An 18589-nucleotide genomic window follows, 5' to 3' on the forward strand; every position below is an offset into this window, starting at 1 on the left:
AGGAACAAAGTGCGTAGCAAAGGCAAGTCGTTAACGACGCACGTCTCAGGCTTGTCACGTATTAAGCCGGTTGCTTCATCAGGAGGAAAACACTCGCGCTAAAAATATTCAACGCGCGTAGCTCAGCAAGCGAGAATTTTAAGCACTCTGTCTTTTCGTAACTTCCTTGCAGTGTACAGAAGCGGGCCGTTGGCGCAGTCCTCGGATAGCGAGACGAGATCGTCGTGCAGACATCTCCAAGTTTGTATCACACCGCGGCGGGTAGTTTTTTTTTTTTTTGCTTTGTGATTGGCCTTCCGCAATGAGTGACCCTTGATAAACATCGGCACCATCTTACCACACAGGAATTAGCAGCGTAGTTATCGATGGGTCTCAAGACTGGTGTCACGGGACAAGGGACTACTTTCACTCGCGCCGGACAGTCAGTGCGTATTTGTCTCTGACCGGGCTTTACCTGCATGCGCTTAACGCAAATACACGCACGGACTTTGAGCGGGTTTCCCGCGGTAGCTTCGCGTGGCATCTCGTGAGAGTGTGGCGGCCGTTAAGCACTCGTTGCTCTAAGGGGCCCGCGAATAACTTAGCGCGCAACCTTCGAAATTGAGGTCGGTAAATCGCGACGCGTACTGATTTGTCCACTTTGGTCGCGCCTTCCACCATGGACGCCATTTTTCCTGCTATCGCACTGACATTCATGGGTGAGTGACTGAGCGCCTTTTCATTCAAAGTATTCGAAATTTTTCGTGCTTCGCATTTAAGTATGTTTTTATTTGGGTTCACCATTTCTAGTTTCTTTTTTTAGCAACTACGCAATTCTTAATGAATGAACAAGTTGAGAATACCGATAAGTTCCCGATGCTGGTGTATTTCATTCGCTTTGCTGCAATGTGCAATTGATGAAACTTTCCAAGCTGCTCACGTTTGGCACCATGTTTTCAGTACAACTGCGGAATGTATGGCTTGAGCAATTCGTTCTTTTTTTCTTCTTTCAATTGCTGTTTAAACTGTCCCATTTCACCAAGTTCAAGTTTTTGACGTCACCTTTCAGGCTGCTTCTTGGTCACAAATGTACCATGACGTTTGTATATGTCTGGTTAGGCAACAATAAAGCAAACCAATAATCTCAAATTTGAAACAATCACCGCCGCGCTAGAAAGGGGACAACGAACGCAGGGTAGACAAGGACTAGCGCTCAACTTACAACTTCTGTTGTGAAGGATTCAGAAATATAAACACGCTGTCCGAGCTATGCACATGCGCAGACGATAACCCCCGACACCGAGAGCATGTATATACTTGTGAGTCGTAAACAATAACAGTTAAAGGAAGTTTAGGGCTCGTTCTCGTCTCCTCTCCGTCTGTTCAAACTACCTTTGACAAGTTCAGATTACTATCTAGATTAACCTGTGCCCCAAGGTGCTCTTGTTTTTATTTATTTGTGTGCTCTTTCCATGACCGCAAGGTCATTCAGTAAGGCGGCTGCAGTTTCAAAATAAACACTAAATTGCAGAATGACCTTAAAAAGTTGAAAACAAAAATGTAGATTGTATGCGAAATATAGCGTTGTAAATTACTAGAAAACGAATTTTTTACGAAATCCCAAAAAACAAGCAAAGAAGAAAAGAAACGGAAAGCACGGGCAATGCAAAAGTCAATTTAGTGGCCACCGAAGTGTTTTAACATTGCCGCAAAATGATTGGCGATTAGCTATGTAAGAGAAATGTTCGGAGAGGGCATTCCAATATTTGGCACGAGGCAGCACAGATGAATGAAGGCTTTTGTTTTGACAAAGAAAAGCCTGAAGCGGGGAATATTATGAAAGCGACTGTACATTCGCTAAGGTAGGTCGAGAGCCAAGGAAGGAGGATGAACTTTATTTATTAACAAAGATAAACGCGGGAGGGTTCCTCAATGCAAGAACCCTCTGGCCTTCCTTCTAGCGCTGCCCGGTCAATCAACTTGCGATGTTCAGCGGCTCGTGTGTCGAGAAGGGTTGTCTCCCAGGTTATTGATATGGGTTTGTGAATTAGCTGTACACAGATGGGATGTGGGCATTCCCAGATCTAGTGATAGACTGTGTGTGTGTGGATGGGGGGGGTCTCCGCAGGTGGTATAGTACATGTATGAAGGGAAGTGGGTGGGGTGGAACAAGTGTGCAAACTGTGAGAATGAGAATGAGTTCGTTTGAAGTTGTGGCTAATGTATGCTTTGTAAGCGGCAAAGGATGTGGCCTTAGATAACGGAGGTATATATAAAACAGAGATAAAAGGACGAGAGTGCGGCGCGTGTCTAACATTGCGAGTGCAAATTCTTCTTTGATTTGTGTCACGCCAGAATTTCTGCTGTATATTCGAGGAAAAAACCACGTAGGGACCCCATCGGGGATGAGTTCTAACGTGAAAGTTAGGCAGTCTACATAGTAAGCATGCAGGTAAGGCGCATGTTCACTAGGGTCAAATAAATGTTATATAAACTAGTTTCCTGACATCAGGTTTGGAATTTCTTAAGTTGCACTGCAAGCAATAAAAAGTATTTGATGCTTTCGCAAGATAGCTGAGAACTGCTTCTACCATGAAAGGTTACCTGCGAGATGAACACCTAAGCATTTATTTATTTACTGCTGTCTGTGGATCTTTCGGTGCAATAAGAGAGCTACTAGAATATATAACAATGAACAAATCAGAAACAAGCAAGTACCAATTCACACAATTTTTAATCACACTATATAGCTGTCTGTAAACTATAGTTACCAATTTACACAATTCTAATCACACCATAAAACTATCTGTAAACCATATTTATCAATTCACACAGTTTTAATCACACTATATAGCTGCCTGTAAACTATAGTTCGTCCGATATTTTCCGAAGGAAAGAGGAAAATTTAAATTATCTTTTCGAGCATAATAGAGCGTTAGTGAAACAGGATGATCAAGACAAGTGTACCGTGTTATTGCTGGCGTTATATAACGTGTTTTGTTCATTTCAAGCTCACTGTTAAAAACCTCGGAAAGGCATTCGCGCCTCACCAGTTTTCAGCACGATTCAAGAGTAGGCATAAAATTTTCTGTCATAATTCTAGAGGGAGAGTCCAGTCTTACATATTTATTCAATCTAAAAGTAACTGCATTTCTTTGTATTTTTTGAGGCACTTGATATTTGACTTACTGTAAGGATTCCATGCAACAATGCATGCATTCTTTTGGTTTGGTGTAACAAATTTTACTCAATCCACACTGCGTTGCCTGCTAGGCAGGTGAATTTAGATGGGGTACGTTTACAGGCTAACGTGATCAATTTATATTTAGCTTAATTTATGGTCATTAACCACACAGTGTATCATTTAACTAGAAACTCACTTTGAAGTGCAAGGTAGTCACCGCTATTACCGACTCTGCGAAGAATAATGCAGTCATCAGCAAACAGCCTCATATGCGATAGAATTCTAGTAGGCAAGTAGTTAATATAAAAGACGAGAAGTATGGGGCTCAAGAACGGTCACTTGAAGCACACGATAAAAGATAGGATTGTCAGGAATAACGACTGGCTCCTATGCTTTTCTGGGCTGCAATGACTGTTGGCTCTCTTCTTATATTGTTCACAAATATACTTTATGGGCGGAGTTGCAAGAAATTTTCGGTGTTATAGGGTTTAACGTCTCAAAGCAACTCAGGCTATAAGGGACACCATAGTGGAGGACTGCGGGTAAATTCGAATTTCTGGGGACATTTAAAGTGTATTGCATCGAATAGCACACGGGTATATAGCATTTGATGACGATTATCTGTAAAAGGCGCCTTGGCACAAGGTTTGTTCTTCTACTCAAGGTGGAGTCAAGGACCCATTCCCCAAGCATTTCCCCCTGATTAAGCCGAGCACCAGGCCAGGGGAAAGCTTGTACCCATTGTACCACCGGTGGGTACCCGGCGGCACTGGGGATCGAACGCCGTAGGCGGGTGCTCAGACCACTAGGCCACCGTTGCGGTGTGCGTCTAGCATTCAGTCTCTACCGAAATACGACCACCGCGGCCGGGATCGTACCCCCCTTACAAAAATTTATATAGACAGTACATAGACTGTCTGTAGACTTAAGTCTATGAAGTCTATTGGCTTTCTAGATAAGTACTATATTTTCTATAAACAGATCCTATCGTCTATAGGCAATCTATAGATTGATGTCCATGCAGTTTCAGAGACTTTGTCTAAAGACAAATCTCTACTGAAAGTCTAATAGACACAGGTCTGTAGACAGTCTACAGACGATCTATAGACTTATGACCATACACTTCCTGTACGTTGCTGTCTAGACAGTCTATAGACAAGTCTACTGGTGCAGTAGACATATGTCTATAGACTGTCTGTAGACATCCCATAGATTTACGGTCTGGCAATGCTATATATCTTTGTCTATAAACAGCCTATAGACCTTTGTCTACTAAACCTTCAGTAGACGATTGTCTGCAGAATCTCTATGGACAGAAAGTCTACAACAGTTGAAAAAGGTCACCACACGGCCTTCAAAAATGACATGACGATCAATATACTTACAAATTAATTTATTTCCAAGCTACCCAACCTGGGAATGTGCAATGCATGCACAATAATAATGCACCACATAATGCACCACATTATACAAATAGATGTTCGAAGTAACGGCCCGGCTAGTTTCCCCACAATTCCTGCGGCCTGTTGGCTGCCGTAAATCATCCCGGCATGTTGACCTGTACAGAGCCAACGAAAAAATAATATAAGGGCAAATGAGAAAAAAAAATTCTATTCCATCTCTACACATGTGTTTTACAAAGCAAGGCATATCTTGGCTACCCCATTCTAGAAAAGTACTCTTGATGGCTTCGGTTTGATTTTATGGGGTTCGAAGACCCAAGATTACGCAAGCTATGGGAACGCTGTAGTGAAGGGCTGCGGATAATTTCGACCACGTGGGCTTCTTTACCGTGCACTGATATCGCATAGTACGCGGGCCTCTAGCATTTCGCCTCCATCAAAATGCGACCGCCGAGGCCGGGATCAAAACTGCGTCTTTCAGGTCACCAGATGATCACGATAACCACTGAGCCATCGCGCCGGCTTCATCATTTCAGTAAATACGCATGAAGAATACTAAATTGTTTTCATAAAACACTACCCATATAATCCTTGGAGAAATCTCCATCTGCACTGAATACCTGCAATCAGTACTGACTCTGTATGGCATTCCTGTTACGTTGGAACAGAAGACTTTGAAGAATTGTGCCAAATATCAGCAATTATTCACTACGAACTCTTGGGAATGTCACCCCAATAAAATACGCATTCAATGATCCTTACAGGTCGATCCCAACATGATAGTATTGCAGCATTTATTTTTATACCTGCTATTAAGCAAGCGCCTCAAAATACCCTGCGTGAACCTTGGTACGTGAGCCGATACACAAACGAGCACAAGCCATGCAAAACCTACCAGGCAGACGCGAACCAGCCCGCCACAGTTTTCCCATAACTTCAAGCACAAATAGGGAATAGCATTGTCATGCATCAGCGCGCTCTTAGAAACAAGCGGGATGCAGCACTTCCATGCCGAACGCATTAACTAGAAAAATTCGAGCAGCACATAGTGGCTGCAGCAGCGCCGTTTCAAAAGCACGCGTGAGTTTGACAAAACATACGCATTGCTGTCAATACCATCTCAAATTCACTTCGTTTTTTTCTTCAAGTGCAGCCCGTACAGCCCAGTAAAGAGGTAGTCCTTGCATGCAGGTACCGTAACCTAAGGCTGCTAGAAATATCAACGAAAGAAACGAAAGCACTCTAAGTACAAACTATTTCAATCAAATAACGTCTTCTATCACAGGCGCAGCCGTAACACAGCGTGAGCTGAATTGCATTCACTTGAGTAGATTAGTGCCGAGTTCCATTGGCGCTTCCACAATGCAGCAGTCTGAGAACAGAAGCGTATACTCTGCCTCTCGCAGAGATGCTGTTAGAGAAATTTATGCATGCGTGAGCGGGGTTCACGAACTAGCCTCTAGGAACAAAATCTAAGCTATCTCTTGTCGAGACGACCTTTACTTAATTTTAAAAGTGAAAACGGAGGCAAACGGCTCGGATAACAGGGATAGACGAATCCATACATGTGCAACGAAAGGGGATACGGGATGCAGCTCATAGGTTCTTCGCGGTGTTGTACTCACACGCTGATCGTTCGCGCTGGCAACGACTTTTATTAAACCATACTATAAGCATTCCTCAAACGCCTCTTGACAGCCACTTTGACAAATATCCCGTGCTCCAGTCTATAGCGTTACAAAACATCTTTGTTGAAACGTCGCTGTCCACGACGCGCGCCGAGCGAGTGTCTGTACGTAACAAGACATGCACACCACTCAGTGAACGGCACTACATGCTCCAGACATGCGATAACACAAGCACAAAAATAAACGTCATTCACCTCAGAAAGCGAGTGTGCGTCAAGTAAATCGAGCTCACGGGGCGCTGACGCATAGTTCCATTTCGGCCGTCATTCACGGGCTAACTGATATTTCTGGCCGTGTGTCTACCTTGCAACATGAAAAAGCCAGTAGACAGCTAGTGAGGAACAGCTTATCACCCCGGGTTTCGCACCGGCTATCTTTCCGCACGTTCGGAAAGACATAGCAGCACAGACATAAGCGACATGCCGCTGGTTGTAACGGAGCTTACAAACGACGATAGGAAGTTGTCTCTACAAAATAATCTGTTCTGTGCACACAGCTCGTCTTAGAGTGGTTTAGGAGACCAAATTATTAAAATATAATCGCATAGACTTACCCGGAGTGGATGATCAAGTTGGATTTCGTACGAAACGTAATCGACACAATCCACGAAACACGCCGACGACACCAACGTTTTTAGATCCCTTTCAGTTTGAAAGCTGCGGTGCGCGGATTGTCGCCTTTCCGTTTCCTTCCGTGCGGTGGCGCTCGCCACGCTGTTTGCCCGACCAGCGTGGCCCTTCGCGTCTACGCCATGGTCACCGCCGCCTGATTTGGAGCAGCCAGCAGATATCAGCATGGAAGATATCAGCTGTCCTGTGCCAGTTGTTGGCAGTGACGCTTATCTTACAGTATACAAAAGCTTCAAGCAAGGGTGCTTAAAGCATCCCACCAAAAAGATGCTAGAGTTTACCAACATTGTAAACAAAGCAATCCCGATTTCTTTGAAGGAAGGTCCCGTTTTTGAAAGGGACGTTTCTTGGGAGCTGCTAGACGAGCTTGAATTGCAAAACCTTGTTCGGCTTGGATGTGCAGAGCATATGGCCACTTTTACATGCCAAGTGCTGCGTTTTGTCATAGTGACACGCATTCACTTCTAGGCGAGAGACGTGGAATCGTCGGCTAGAGAACAGAGAAATATTGTAATTGCAAATAAAAAAGCTCGCCTTCAAGTAGCCATTCCCTCCGTGCTTCCGACTTAGTGTGTCTGCATTTAATGCTTGTCTGTGTTCAATGAAATTAACATTCTAAAAATGAAAGTGCAGTACGCTGCTCCTGTCTGTGCTATCATTGCAAATAAAAAGCTCTTCTATAGTTATTCCCTCCCTGCATCCAGCTAAGTGTGTCTGCATTTATAGTTGTGCTCTCTGAATTTGGAATTCTAAAGAACGTGCAAAATGCTGCTCGCATGTGCGGTGCTTCGTTGATAATATAGCGCGGAATTTCGTGACTGATCTAGAAGCGGAACATCGCTAGTTTTATCCTTTCATTAATGTTTCGTGCATTCTCCCGAAGAAATATTGATAGCTCTACTGCAACATACGCATATCATCAGCGCTAATCGTCGCAAACGTGATGCGATAAAGCGCAATGCAAACGATAGTTTTTTTGCGAACTGGCATCAGCCTGCTCTTTATCTCACCCTTACTAGCCAGGTGAAACATTTCTTTAACCATGAGGCTGAAGTTTCAACGTGACAGCTCCAAAAGTACAGCAAATTTGAGTTCGACGTGTTCGCTCCCAATGTTATCGCGGATGAGAACAGGCTGTCACAGCAACTGCCAAGCGCGAGCGCTCCGGCGCCTTCGGGCCGACAGCGACAGCAGCGCCGCGTGGTGAGTGGAAGCGGACGGGGGCCGCTTTCTCGGGCGCGGCGCGGGGGAGCTTGCAAACTGAAAGGGATCTAAAAACGTTGGACGACACCGACACATTCGCGCACACGGTTGCTTGCAGCCCGAATGATTTTCCGCCGTCTCGCGGTAAAATGGGTAAAACACGAAACAGAAACCCATTCAACGGCCGTATCTCTACAATTTGCACTCTTGCCGTGTGTAGGTTGATCAGTTATACAAGATCACAGAGGGAAACTAATTTATAAGCTTAAATTCTCCACTCGCGCTTTAGAAACCGCGTTGTTTTCGCGAGAACAAAGCCGAAATATTTCTGCTTTGTCTATACGCACCGCGTTTTCCACCGAATAGTTTGTGGCACACTTTTCCAATAATTAAAAAGCTATACATTCTAAATTCTCTTTTTGTGTGTCTTTGTGCTTAGAAAACTGGTATGTACGACACCATCGTGTCACCGGTTCCGAGGCAGCAAGTATGTAGGGAGGAACGAAAAAATACTGGCCTTGTGATTGTTGCGTAACTGCACTTTTCCACGTGAATGCAGACGGCAAAGGCATAAATGGCAGATGCTAATCGCGCCGAGGACCATGCTCTTTGAGACTCTACTAACGGCGTTTCTAAGAGATGGGCACATCCTTGAATTCTCACACCCGTTTTTCCCCTTTTATTTTCAGGAAATTTTAAAGAGAAATGTGGAATCGCCGATTAAACGTTTCTGAGTTAAGCTCGTTGGGCAATAACGATCAAAATATGGAATGGAATTGTCTTGACGGATTCCTTTAAGGGAGAGCGTGTTCGTTTGATGTAGTACAGTTTGCGAGAACCCTTACGTCAGGAACGGCTTCCTTTCCTTGCTTTACCTGTTAGCATTAAATATTCTTTATTTGTGTTTATAATATACGTCACTTTATAACGAAAGGGAACTTTTCAATGCTTCTCAAAACAATATACAGGAGGGCGTTACGTTGTCCTCAGCCAATATTTTTTTTTAAAACCTGAAACAGCGAAGGAGGTGGAGGACTGTAGCCGTAGTTGCGGTCACCCTTTGCAGGATTCCCCTTGGCAGGAAGTGCAAAAAGAAATTGAATTTTTTTTAGACTTCGTTGAAAGCCAGTGTGTACATTGTCTACAGACAAAAAGAAATTACGATTGTTATAGACTTTGGCCTATAGATAGTCTAAACACTGCCCATGGACAAAAATAGATTAAGGGGCTGTTATAGACATTAGTCTATAGATAGTGTATAGACCGTCTACAGACAAAGAAAATTAAGGCTGCCATAGACTTAGGCTATAGATAGTCTATAGACTGTCTGGAGAGAAAAAAAATTAAGGCGATTATAGACATTAGTCTATAGAATAAAGTAAATTAAGGCGGTTATAGACTTTAGTCTATAGGTATCTATAGACTGTCTATAGACAAATAATAAGGCATTTATAGAGTGTAAGCTATAAATAGTCTATAGACTGCCTGTAGACAAAAGGAAATTAAGGTGGTTATAGACTCTAGCCTATGGATTGTCTGTAGACTGTCTATACTCGAACGAGAATTAAATCAGTTATAGACTTTAGTCTAGAGATATTCTATAGGCTGTCTGTAGACAAAAGGAAAGTCAAGCATGGCTGTAGAGTCTATAAAAAGTCTATAGAAAGTCTATTGACCATTTTATAAGGACCACGTCTTTCGTGCCAGCAGCCAAGTACTATGACCATTTAGCCATCGCAGCGGTACCAAGTAATTTTAATTCCATGAGCGGGTTACAGAGTCAAGGAAGAGGGCGGTCAGCCCACTAAGTAAATTTCCTGATGCGAACCTAAAAGCCACATTTTGTCGCTTTTTTTTCAGCTTTAGTTTCACCTGGAAGCGCTGCAAACAGTAGTACTCTCTGCACGACTGTAAGTACCACCGGCTTGCATTGAATTTGTACAATGGGATTTTTTGCACTATCAGTACCTGAATTTTTACAGTGTAGCTGGCCAGCCTTGTTGCAATGATATTCTTTATGCGATTTAGAACAAAGACTGTACCGGAGGCAGCGTGTGCGTCCCTCACTACAACTACACTTCAGGCTCCAACTGTCCCACGCAAAGCTATTGTGAGTATTGCCAGCCGTTTCTCCCTGTTTCTTTGATTATTTCCGTTTGTCGATTGCATTGGCAATTGATTGCATTGTCGATTGCATTTGTCGATTGCATTGGATTAAGCTTGGTCAGTTTAATAGCACCTGTACTTGCGGCCTTAAACTAAAGACTTTAAACTGAACTGAACTATATACTTCTTAGAATTAAGGGGGGACACGGCTCTTTGCGGGCAAAAATTGGTCAAAAAATCGCATTTTCAATCTTTTCATTTTCGCGATACTGAGGTGATTGCCCAGCTATCTACGAATTTTCGTTGAAAAATACCGCCTAATTCATGAGTTGTAGCGTTCCAAAGACGTGAAACCGCGCGCGCGGCCCTTTAAATTGAGGTGTAATCGCACCGAACTTTGACTGCCAGCAGTTCGAAAAATACGCGCTCCGCCGGCGCCATTTTGGTTTCGTTTGAAAGGTCTCGATTCAGGCTATTTCCATATTCCGGTTGGCAACTATGAGCAAGCCCAAGCAGCGGCAAACAGAGAAAAAAATTGGGCAAAACGCGCTCTGCTATTGGTTCTCAAAATCACGTGACCAAAATGGCGACTTTTGGTTGGTTGACGGCGTAGACCGTTTGCAGCCCGGCGCCATTTTGTGTGGGTCGGGCAGTCCCACTGTCACGGCGAAGTGAGGTTTTTCGGGCGCTAAGTGCGAAATATTTCAATTTACGCAAGTCTTAGTCAAAAAGCACTAAAAGATATTGATCCGAAGCGCGCTGGGAACGCTGTATCGTTGCATCCTTGTGTCTACATTCAGCAGCCACGCTCCACGACGGTCCGATAACGCCGTAACCGGCGATGCTTAGCATGACAGCGAGGATTGAACACTCATCCTGAGGGAGCGAAAGGTATAGATACGAAGCGCGTTGGGTACGCTGCATCGTCGCATCCCGTTATCTATAATCAGCGATGAAGCGCCCACCTGTTATCTACAATCAGCGGCGCCGACGCTTCGTGATGACCTGATAACGCCCGCGCTGCTGCTTATGCGACGGCGAGGAGTGATCAGGGCGGTTCCTGCCGCGTACAGACAGCATAATCGTGGCTGTGCAGATGAAAAAGCGATACCTAAGCAGCTTCCGTTGACAGCCAGCAACGGCGCGATAGATCGAGCTCTCCGATAAACCTGATGACGCGGCGCCAGCGGCGGCCGCGAAACGGCGTCCCGCAAAGCGCGGAATGGGAAACCTTGACGAAATAAATTTGCATCTCAATGCTTTGAGGGGCAAGATGAGCAAAGAGCACGTCTCGTTTGTTAGGGGCTGACTGCAATCACAGCGCCGTTGTGAGGTAGAATCGCGCGCTGCAGCTTGGGGGAGGTCACAGTGCAAAGGCACTCCTCCAAACAATTCCATCTATTCGCCGGCAATTTGCTTGTTGCAACCGCAGTTATCGGGAAACGGTGCTTTTATATCACAAACCAGCCAGAACTCACTTCAGTGATTTCTAGTTACCCTTAGTGCCACAAAAATATGCCAAAAACGTTTTTTTTTCGATTTCTCAAAACTGAAATTTTTGCATGCACACAATTTTGGAGGAGCGATATCTTCAATTCCATATTAGCTATTACTACAATTCTTTTTGTGCTAGAAAGATAAATGCACAGGTTGTGCAATAAGGCTAAATCTGAACTACTGCTTTCTCAGTAAAATTTTGGAAATAAATCCTTTGTCTCAGTAGTCAAAATGAGCTTCTTCTCTGTCATGTTTGACCAGCTGTAACTTTCGTCCAAGTGGTCCTAGAATGCTCATTTTTGCCTTATTGCACTCCTTGGTGATTCTAGATCATTTATAAATAGTAATCTTCTCCACAAAGTCTTATGTTAATTAACCAAACTTCCTCCAAACAAAAGACATATTTTTCATGATAAATACAAAACTTACTGCTGCAGGGGGAAACTGTTCGCAGTTTTAGAATCAGCACATGAAAATGTACAAACAGTGAAAATGTGGTGTAAATCTGTCCGTAAATAAAAATATTGTTCTAAGAGGGGTGAACTATACACTTCTTAGAATTAAACGAATGTTCAACGTCCTGGTAGAGGACCAACAGTTTAGGATAGGCGGCGAATAAATGGAAGTGGTAGTCGAATACATATGACTGGGACAAGTAGGGACCATTAATCCGGATCCCGATAAGGTAATATTCAGGGGAATAAGAGCGGGGTAGAGTGCATTTGGGAGGTCTTCTGAGGTGATGAATACAGGCTCAACAGCATCTCTCAAGAAGATGAAGCAGTTGTATTTCTCTACTACTCCCCTGAGGGGTAGAACATGGCGGCTGACGTAAAGGCTTGAAATTGAATTGAAGACAGCACATTTAACTAAAGAAAACAATAGGGCTAACGTTGAGAGATATGGAGAGGGCACAGTGGATTTGAGAACAAATACAAAATAATAATATCCTGGTCGAAATTAGAAAGAATAATTGTATGAGTACAAGGCATGCGATGCGATCATCAGATAATCGGTGGTCTCTTGGGTGATCGAGTGGACTCCAAGGAGAAGTAAGCAAGCAGGGTTCTGCAGATAGTCAGATTGGCGGACGAGATAAGGAAATTTGCGGAGAAAAGGCCGCTGCAGCCTGCGCGGGACAGGGTTTTCTGGCAATAAGTGTGAGAGGTCTTTGCCCAGAAGTGCATGAATTTGGGCTGTTCATAATGATAATGTATCAGAAACCGCTTGACTTTGCAGACTCATGCCATGCTAATGGGCCATATATTAGTCGATTAAAGTTTCCGCTGGTATACCTTCTCTTTGGCCAAACTGGTATTTATTAACGCGAAAACATTATACGGCTCTGTCACGTCAGCTTAGACTGTCCGCATAACGTGTCCGCAAGTTTTGTCCGCACGATTACGTTGTTCTCTGAAGATGTGATTGCGACAGATAGTGTGTGACAAAATGTTGCCGTGGGAAAAATTTGGTTGATGACGAGTAATTAGTCAATTAATTAAACGCGACAAAACGCAAAAAATACACCTAGACGTCAAAATAGCCATGGACGTCGATATGGTGCATGGACGTCAGAACAGCCACGGACGTCGATATAGTATGGGGACATTTTGCTTTCGCATTGCTCCAGTGAGGGTCGCCGCAGTGCTCTCAAAGCTTTTTTGCGGACGCACTTTACTACAACTTACCATTGTACACATTATTTTGGCTGATGCATAAAGCAGCACCAAACAAGAACTCTAAGGCCCTGACCAGTGCTCGACGACGGCAATGGCATTGTGACTAATACTGTAGCAACAAGTATTATTCGCTATTATCTCATCAGCATAGCAATGCTCAAGTATATTTAATACAATTTCTAATATGCTTCTATTCTTCTCATATCCGCAGGCATCAACGGTAGTGGTGACACCTGTTCGGTACGTCTTTAACAGACTTTTCATCCCCTCTTCATCTACAAAGATCTATACACAAAGCGCATTTTGCCGTTCAAACGCTCGCAAATATCACTCATTTCATTAAAACTCAACGCAAGGTTTTCACCGAGATTTCGTGCCACAGATATGATTCAGTGTTTGTGAATGCCACACCTTGAGTCTCCTTATAAAATGCTGAATGCATAAAGCGACTTGCGTGTTTCAACATTTCCCATTACGGGGCTTCCATGAAGATCCACTCACGAAGGCCAACAATAATGTAGGTGTCTTCTAACCATGAATCGTAGGGCTTTGTGAATCGCCTCTTGAACTAATAGAGTACAGCTCTATATAATGCGAATTAATATTGTCCGGGTACCACACAAAAAAATAGAACATGTTTCTGAGTGGAATATCTGGGTCTAAACAAAGAGCTAAGAAAGCAAAAAAGAAATTATACAGTTTTTCACTCTCCAAAACCGTGCAGAAGACATATAGCTCGTCTCATGTCCGGGTTAGAAGGCAATCTAAAATCAGCCGTCTAGATCTCGCTGGAAAAAAATAAGAGCATTGAAGCGAAACCTGAGCTTGAAAATGGGTCCTAAAGTTTTTGATAAAATTCTGAAATCTTGGCGTGTCAACATGGCGGCTGCGGAATTTTCGGTGCCAATTCAGTCGCTGTCCTACGCAAATAAAACCTGCTCGCCTTCTCCTTCTATTCGGATGGCGAGGAGGCTCCACATGTGTTGCGAAACAATTATCTTAGTGATAGCGAAAGTACATTCCGTATTTATTATCGATACGTTAAAGAAGTCATGCCGTACAGCCGCCCACAGACTTAACACGAATGATGGAATGCGTGGCCTGGACTGCCGTCAGCGCCATGAAGCGATAGTCATCGCGTGCGAGATAATGCTCTCGGAATGTTTGCGGTGTCTGACGATAGAAGGTACGAACCGCGGCAGCTTGGCGGGCAGTTCCTGGCTGCCGCGATAAGAAAACTGCAAAGAGCGTTGCCGGGGCCGTGGAGGCCGAATCGGCGAGCAAAACGCTCTGAAACGCCCCCGTGACGAGCGCGCTGTCCACGGGGCGATCAGGCACAGGCGGAAAAGCAGTCAAAGCGAGCTGCGCACCAGCTATCGTCAGCCACCGCAAACATACCGAGAGCATTGTCGCGCACCAATGACTATCGCTTCGTGGCGCTGACGGCAGTCCAGGCCACGCTTTCCGTCATTCGTGTTAAGTCTGTGGGCGGCTGTACTTATGTCAGCGAACAAGAAAACTTCCCGCCATTCGCTTTCGCCGCTTAGCTGACTCTGGCCACCCACTCGTAAGCGGTGAGTTGCTCGTAAGCATACACCATACCCAGAGAGATCTGCGCATGCACAATCAGAACATGCGGGAGTGATTTCCGGGGCGAAAAACTACAGTTTACAACTCAGTTGCAAAAAAGCACGTGTAAGCCGCTTCTTTCAGTGGACGTATCCTAGAAAAAATTTTAATACCAAATAAATCGGGCTTTTTCAGACATTTTGAAAACGCCTTACTTGGTACAAAATCAATATAGCACTCGAAAAAACGTTTTCTGGATTGTATGGTACTTGGCTGGCTGCCGTAAACTCAGAATTGTCGTTTGCATCTATCGCTTCGGTAATCGTGACAGCACGGTGTATGGCTGTCAGGACGCCTGCCTATCGCGGATCATTCTGAAATAAAAACAGAGCTGGGGTTTATTACCCGCCGGCAAGAGGCGCTTATTTGTGAGACAGACTGTATCTTCCGAGGACATGCGCCCCATTGTAGTATAATAACGCGCTTTTACTCCTTCTCTTCTGCTCTATATATTCACGAAACGCTTATATGGGGTGATATATCACTTGAGACTTGGTTATCCTGATAGGCGATCAAGTGCGCTCCGGCAGAACAAGAATTGATTTTACTTAATACCAGCCCCCGCAGGTGCAGACTCTGACTGAGCGATTGTACCAGACAAGCTTAGTTTCATGTTACGCATCATTGTTTGACATTGTATTCAATATTCATGAACTGACGCTGTCATAGTGACGTCATATTTTGGTGATTAACTTCTCGCAAAATGCATACCACTGCCCTTTTTTTTTCAGTGTCGAGATGGCTACACCTGCCGCCCGAAAGACTGCCCGAAATCCCCTTACGAGTGTAAGGAAATGCTTTTCGGGGGTTACTTTTCTACCCGCCTTTTCAAAACTGAAGTACTCCACCACTACAGCTTTCTCAGCTGCCGTCAGGATGGCGTCATTCATCTACAGTTTCTAGAGTAACTCCATATGCTCCCCACATATTAACTCTAGCGGTCTCTAAGCGGTGCGATTCCGCTTCTACCCTTTGGTGCAATGGGTACGAGTTGGAGTACAATGGGCCCGGCTCTCGCCCTTAGCTCATTATTTCCGCTAAACAAGTGGGGTGGCAGGAAGTCTGCCATTTTTTTTACCACTTATGCTATAACGCATTTGCAGAAGCCGCTCGAGGAGTGTCGTCAAAGCCTGGATCATGGAGCTTCGAATAATGCTTGGAGCGTGTTGATGGAGTTCTCGTTGTAAAAATACGAGCTCAGAATTTTCTTTAGTGCACCTTTAAGGTTTATTAGTGGATTGGATCAGTATAATTCTATATGATAATCGAATGGAAGGTTCTGGAACATTATAGAAGGTGATGACTCATGCGCACCGTATAAGGGCAATGGAACCGGTCACCTGCAGAGTTTTCGCAAGAAAATCACAAGAACATATGATATACTTATTAGAGAACATTAGACAAAGTGTTATCGGATTTCTTGTTTGAGGATATGATTAAAAACTCCTCTTGCTTTTTCTAATATTTTTTTTTCGCCAGCTTGTCTTTAGCGTTAAGCTTTCATAGCAAATGTGGGCCCTAATCGACGATGCACCCATTTTTTCTTACCCTTTTAGTACCCGCTTTCCTTTCCCCTGATGCAGGATAGCAAATCGGCACATCCTTCTGGTTAACAACTCTGCATTCTCTCTCCCTCTTTTTCTCATAAACTTATATGATGACACTTGTTTTTTTATTTCAGGCCTTATCCTAGAAAACCATGAGACAAGGTGCGGCGGCCAACGAGTGAGTATCCGTCTTCTGCACAAAGCATGTAATTGGCTATTTACGTTATTACACCACCTCATCAACACGCAGACAATATTATGTCGCGCAGACAAGTGTCGCCATTGGAAAAGTAGGGAGCCGGTTTGTTCATAGGACCACGAGATGTCTTCTGCGCTCGGATATACCCTAAAGTGACGGCATTTTGTTCAGCCCGGTAGGTCTAGAAATGCTAGCGATTAGGACAGAGCCCCCCTTACATGTAGCGCCGAGGTATGCTCTCATCTTTTCTGAGAAAGTGCAGGAATAAAGATGGGACGTGGCGGGCATGCTTTAGGAGGAGGCTACCTCGGGGAACAGTGAGCAGGTTGAATACTACAACGCTTCTAACTCAGCGATTGCTTCACCCTTTGTTAGCAATCGTTTCAAGGCAAACTGACGGTGAATAAAAAGATTATCGAAGAACACATGCTCAACGTTTTCTTTAGGACCCCGTACACCAGGTAGCTCATGTCATGAAGATTATACGTTAAGTGAATTTCACGACATGTAATGTCTTCGTCTTCTTTTGAGCTCAGTCACTAGGAGACTTCGGGGTAGAGCTAAACCTGCCTTCAACGTTTTCGTTTGTTTTTTTGCCACAGGCTCCCGTCTGCAAGGAAGGCGAGGTGTGCGCCTATGTCTTCCAGAACATCTACTGCTATGAGTGCCCGTGCTACTACACTCATGAAGTCTCATGTGGGTCCTCAGCTTTCTATCCTCTCTCTCTTTCTTTCAAGTTTATAAATATAAATCATTCCAGAAATCTAGAAATCCAACAAAAAAAACTGATTTTTGTCGCCTACACGTGGGTGATCTAGTAAGATTGAAACGTTTACAGTTTTGATTTCTGTCTATTCTGCATTTAAATCGGTGTTTTGGGATATCCCAGCAGTTCGGAAATGTCTTTAACAAGAGCTTTGCATGCAGTCAAGTCGGCATGAAGAGAGCGAAATGAGAGCAACGCACCGAAGATTTAGCTAAAGATGACGAAGCAAAATAGTTTTCAAGGAAACGAGTATCTTGAAGGAAGTAAAGTAAAACCTTGAGGCAACGGCAGGGCAAGGAACTTAGTATAGTTTTCAATGTCTGGTGTTCTTCGGGAAAGCACCTATGTAGTAAAGTGGCGCCAGACATTCTCTGTTGTATACGCTAGAAATTCGAATACGATACGGTGAACCCTTTAAAGCAAGTATTTGTGAGGGTACAGGTGTTAGTGTAATTTAGGCAGCACATTTAGATGTTTGTTATTCATATCCCTGTCAAGCATCTCCCAGGCTTCATTGGGCCGTCTTAGTGTAATTAGTAATTGTTCTCACGACCTCTACCTACTATTCCATTTACGCAGGCGTCAAGATCACCAAGCAACACCGCGCCTGCGGCCCAAAAGCCATCGCTGATATCAGCGGCCATAGGAAGTACAGTTGCGACGGCTGCAAATCAGCCACCGCTGTTCTGACGCCACCGACCATCAGCCCCGGACCATGAAGCATAACTCCTAATAGCCCGCGAGCTTATGCGCTATGTGCCATTTCAATAGAACACAGCCCAAGCTACACACCAATCATGCAGGACCAAATAAATAAATTCATATGCAAGTGCGGGTGGACTGTTTTCCCAGTGTATTTACAGCTGTGTAGGCGAAGAGGTTGTTGTTCTAAAATACGAGGGCTGTTGAATAAGTTTTGCCTTCAAATCTGTAACGAATTTGGTGATTGTTACAATTGAAAATATCTGTTCAAAAGAGAGCTTGAAATGTCTTCTTCCAAAGAAGAATTCATTTTTGATGTTATCCCCGCAAGCAAAGAGGCACCTGCGTCATCAGTGCCCTAGTGTTTGCATGCAGTCA

General features: G+C 44.2%; 1 protein-coding gene across 1 annotated transcript; it reads left to right on the plus strand.

Moving 5' to 3' along the window:
* Nucleotides 1-378: 378 nt before the first annotated feature.
* On the plus strand, nucleotides 379-18283 carry LOC149331959 (uncharacterized). The gene is made up of 8 exons (XM_089556957.1): nucleotides 379-698; nucleotides 9947-9996; nucleotides 10115-10196; nucleotides 13580-13608; nucleotides 15729-15783; nucleotides 16679-16722; nucleotides 17346-17439; nucleotides 18089-18283. The coding sequence occupies exons 1-8, from the start codon at nucleotides 659-661 to the stop codon at nucleotides 18226-18228; spliced, it is 534 nt and encodes a 177-aa protein (XP_089413083.1). The 5' UTR covers nucleotides 379-658; the 3' UTR covers nucleotides 18229-18283.
* The last annotated feature ends 306 nt before the right edge of the window (nucleotides 18284-18589 follow it).

Source organism: Amblyomma mixtum, chromosome 8 (assembly GCF_055824585.1).
Source record: "Amblyomma mixtum isolate Tamu chromosome 8, ASM5582458v1, whole genome shotgun sequence".
Classification (NCBI taxonomy): Eukaryota; Metazoa; Arthropoda; class Arachnida; order Ixodida; family Ixodidae; genus Amblyomma; species Amblyomma mixtum.

Bases quoted from the DNA above. Each gene is read 5' to 3' on its own strand.
- LOC149331959 (XM_089556957.1), top strand. From the start codon at position 659: ATGGACGCCATTTTTCCTGCTATCGCACTGACATTCATGG. The intron at 16,723-17,345 runs GTGAGTATCCGT...TTTTTGCCACAG, and splicing joins CAAGGTGCGGCGGCCAACGA to GCTCCCGTCTGCAAGGAAGG. The intron at 17,440-18,088 runs GTGGGTCCTCAG...CCATTTACGCAG, and splicing joins CTACACTCATGAAGTCTCAT to GCGTCAAGATCACCAAGCAA.